This window comes from Alligator sinensis, unplaced genomic scaffold (assembly GCF_000455745.1).
Source record: "Alligator sinensis unplaced genomic scaffold, ASM45574v1 scaffold497_1, whole genome shotgun sequence".
Classification (NCBI taxonomy): domain Eukaryota; kingdom Metazoa; phylum Chordata; order Crocodylia; family Alligatoridae; genus Alligator; species Alligator sinensis.
The window spans coordinates 603,929-607,538 of record NW_005842883.1 but is presented as its reverse complement, the minus strand read 5'-3'; the positions used below and the strand labels follow the sequence as shown (position 1 = coordinate 607,538).

The following is a 3,610-nucleotide window of genomic DNA, read 5'->3' as shown; positions in this document are numbered from 1 at the left end:
TATATATATATATATATATATATATATTTTAGTTGTCTCTCAATGTTTAGGAGTGTTAATTCTTCTCCTTTAGGCTCTACCTAAAACCAAATATAATCATAATTAATTATTTCTATCACTTTGAAATGCACATTTGTGAAATGAGAGATCTCTCTCTTTTTCTATGACTTACATAGGGTGTTAGTCTTATTAGCTGACTATAATTACTTCTGAATCATTTTTTTGTTGTTCATTTAAACTCTAATTTCTTAACTCATAAACCTATACTAGTGGCTTCCTTTCTTCTTGGAGACTCGAGGAATTCACACTTAGCAGGGGGGCTTAAAATGTAACACCACAGCTCTAAAAGTGGTCCATGCTGTTCATACACAGGCATAGCTAGGGATGCCAGGGGATATACTGAGGCCCTTGTGGTAACCTACAAGCAGGATTTTTTCCTCTGCTGTCAGAAGTGCTGCATCTGGTCTATAGTCTGTAATAAAAATGTTAAGAATTAAGTTAGGCAGTATACCTGATTTAGCCTTGCTGTACGGCTCATATTCATGTTCCAGAGCACAAACTACCATTTTCATAATACGATGCACTGCACTGCTATCCAAACGAAGATTAAGTGGACCCACAATGAGAGTCTTCGTAGACATTTCCTGTACATTTCCAAAATCTTCACTTTTTACTGAAGAAAGGTCTTGCTGATTTCCAGGAACTAAAGAAGAGATTTTTTTTGTAAGTATCATGAAAAATATAAAACATCTGGACATATCAAATTATTACATTTCTCACTTATTTTTTGTTTTAGATTCAGTGATCACAAACCTATAGTAAGAAAAAAAACACACAGGAAATATTATAAATTAAATGTATATTTTTAAAATATTCGATCATTTTAAATATTGAGCACCAGAAAGAGATCCTGTGTTGCATGTCTTACCTGAGGGAAGGGAGTATAAACATAAACTTTAAAGTACCTTTGTGTCTTCCCAGTTTGGGGCTGCTCTGGACACCCAAACAGCCCCAAATGTAATTTACACCGAAGCCTGATCCCAGTTGTTTACGAAAGTTGTGTTGTTCAGAATATCTGTAGTGCACTGCACCACAAATCTAACCATATCATATCCCTGTCACATTTTTCCTTACAGAAGGATACTCTAAGACAGTATGTGTCTATCTTCCTTCATTTCTAAACCAAGGGAATTTTCCTTAAGACAGATCTAGGGCCTCAGAAGATAAATTCTTCCGAGTTCTTGAGGTAAAGATAGATAAACTCTTCTGAAATGGGTAAAACTTCTGTTCATCTACTGATGACATACAGGATTGGTAGTGAGAATAAACTAGGGGTGGGCAAAATATGGCCTGTGAGCCACAGCCAACCCTTCTATCTGGCCCACAGGGCCCCTAAAAAATTTTAAAAATTAATATTCATCTGCCCCTGACTTCCTGTTAAAGATGACAGGAGCCAATGGCAGCAGGACCCAGGAGAAAACAGCGATAGGACCCAGCAGCGGCAGCAGCAAGGCCCCGCCCCACTCCCAGCCACAGCCGGAAGCTTCTGCCTTAGCAGAAGCTTCTGGCCTGGGACCCTGGGGCTGTTCCCTGCCTCCCTCCACTGGAGAAGGAAACACGGGTAAGAACAGTTTGGGGGAGGGGAGGATCACAGGTACAGCAGGAGCCAGCTGAATCAATCTGGTACCATGCAGTTCCCAGATGGCAACCACATGGTACCAGCTGGGCCAGGCTGGCTCTTGCCATGCTGTGTGATCCTGGCCCGGGCGGCGGGTGGGGAAGGAAAGAAAACAGCCAAGAAAAGGCAGTGATGGAAGGCATGGAGGAGGATGGCAGGAGGCGGGAAGTGGCAGCAGGCAGGAGCACGGGGCCCCGGGGGTCAGGGCCAGCAGCAGCAGGAGCCAGCTGGGAGCCATGGGGCCAGGCTAGCTCCTGCTGCATTCTGGGGTTCCAGTATTGCAGCCGGGAACAGTGTGCTGCCAGGAGGTGCCCAGCCAGGCAGGCTGGCTGCATATCACACCATTTGGTTCCTGGCTATAATGCCGGGACCACAGAACACAGCAGGAACCAGCCCGGCCCTGTGGTTCCCAGCTGGCTCCTGATGCCCCTCTACTGCAGCATGCCTGCAGCCCACACTGGGGGAAGCCCCGCACTGGAGCCAGCTGCCTTACCCACTCCCTGCTGCACCAGTTCCTGGACTCCATTGGGAATGGAGGCAGCCTCACTCCCTGCTTCCCTGCAGAGTCCAGCAAAGGACTTCCCCTGTGCGAGTACGGGAGGTGCAGGCACGCAGCACGGAGGCCCAATGATAGAGGTGGGTAGGCAGAATGCGCTCCTCACCCCCATGCAGCGCTGGCTGGAGATATGCCCTGCCAGTGCCTGCACCAGGCATAAGTACCCTCAGCCCCCCACCTGCTGCTGTTGCCAGCAGCAGGGAGTTCTCATCATGTGAATGTGAGGGAGTAGAAGGGGGGCCCACACCCCACAAACCTCACATATGCACACCCTGCCCCCAGAAGCCCAAACAATTTATACTCCACCATACCCTATGCCCCGCACACACACACACACACACCCTTATACAATATAAAAGAGTAAGACTATTTTTGAGTTATTATGCAATCCCTTCTATATACAGTACATAAACACAAATCATGACACATTCTTTGTAATAAAATTAAAATATGTTTTAGTAGGTATCTGACTTGCAGTGTATAATTTGGGTATTTTTCTGGTTCTAAGATGGCAACTCCCCCCCCAGGAGTATTTCTGGGGGGCGAGGGGAGGGACTTCTGGTGCCAAAGGTCAGGGGTTAGGAGACAGAGGACTTCTGGTCCCAATATGGCAACCAGGGGTCAGGGCAACTGTCAAGGGATAGGGTTACCCATACAGCCCTCGACAGCTCACTAAAACTCATTAAGCAGCCCTCAAGACAAAATAACTGCCTGCCCCTGGAATAAACACTCCCTCACCAATGTATCTCAGCCCAGTTTTAAAAGAATCAGCCCAGGGATGAAAAAGTTGTTCACAGAGATGCACTGATACATCAGTCCGATATCGGATTGGTACCAATATAAAGAAAGTTGGCTGTATTGGAAATTTATCCAATGGGGCCGATAAATGCATCTGCGTGCACTCAGCCACAGCATGGAAAACTGCCTCCAACGGATAAGTCCATTGTGGTGGAAGGGAAGGGTGAAGGGAAGGGATTGCGGGGGGGGGGAGAGCCTGCCTAACTAAGGCAGGGCACAGGACAGACCCACAGCTTATTGGTGGTGGGGAGAGGAACAGCTCCCTACACCCTGGGAGAGCATGGCGGGGCATATACCTCCCGGATCTGCGAGGGTGGGGTGGGTGGGATGCAGCTGTGGCCTGGAGCCGCGGCTGTGCCAGGCTCTTCCCGCTAGGGACTGGGCTCAGGGCGGGGGCTATGGAGAAGGCTACAGCCACCACAAATTTCACCGTGCTGCCTTCTGGCACCACCACGCACCCATTGCAGCCCCAACTCTTCCCAGCGCATAAGCCGGGAAGAGCCAGGGCTGCACCGGGCACATGACGGCAGCACAGGGAGGGAGCTATGGTGAGATTTGTAGTGGCTCCCCTGCACCCT

The 3,610-nt window shown here is 48.5% G+C and overlaps 1 protein-coding gene across 1 annotated transcript in view; it reads right to left on the bottom strand.

Annotated features, from left to right (window-relative positions):
* Positions 1 to 511: 511 nt before the first annotated feature.
* The window catches only part of LOC102372428 (vacuolar protein sorting-associated protein 13B-like), a gene marked incomplete at its 3' end in the record, with an annotated part of 150,849 nt that continues 147,750 nt past the window's right edge, over positions 512 to 3,610 (bottom strand). The window contains exon 12 of the mRNA XM_006035876.2: positions 512 to 703. Within this exon, the coding sequence (XP_006035938.1) occupies positions 512 to 703 (192 nt within the window). The remainder of the gene's footprint in view (positions 704 to 3,610) is intronic.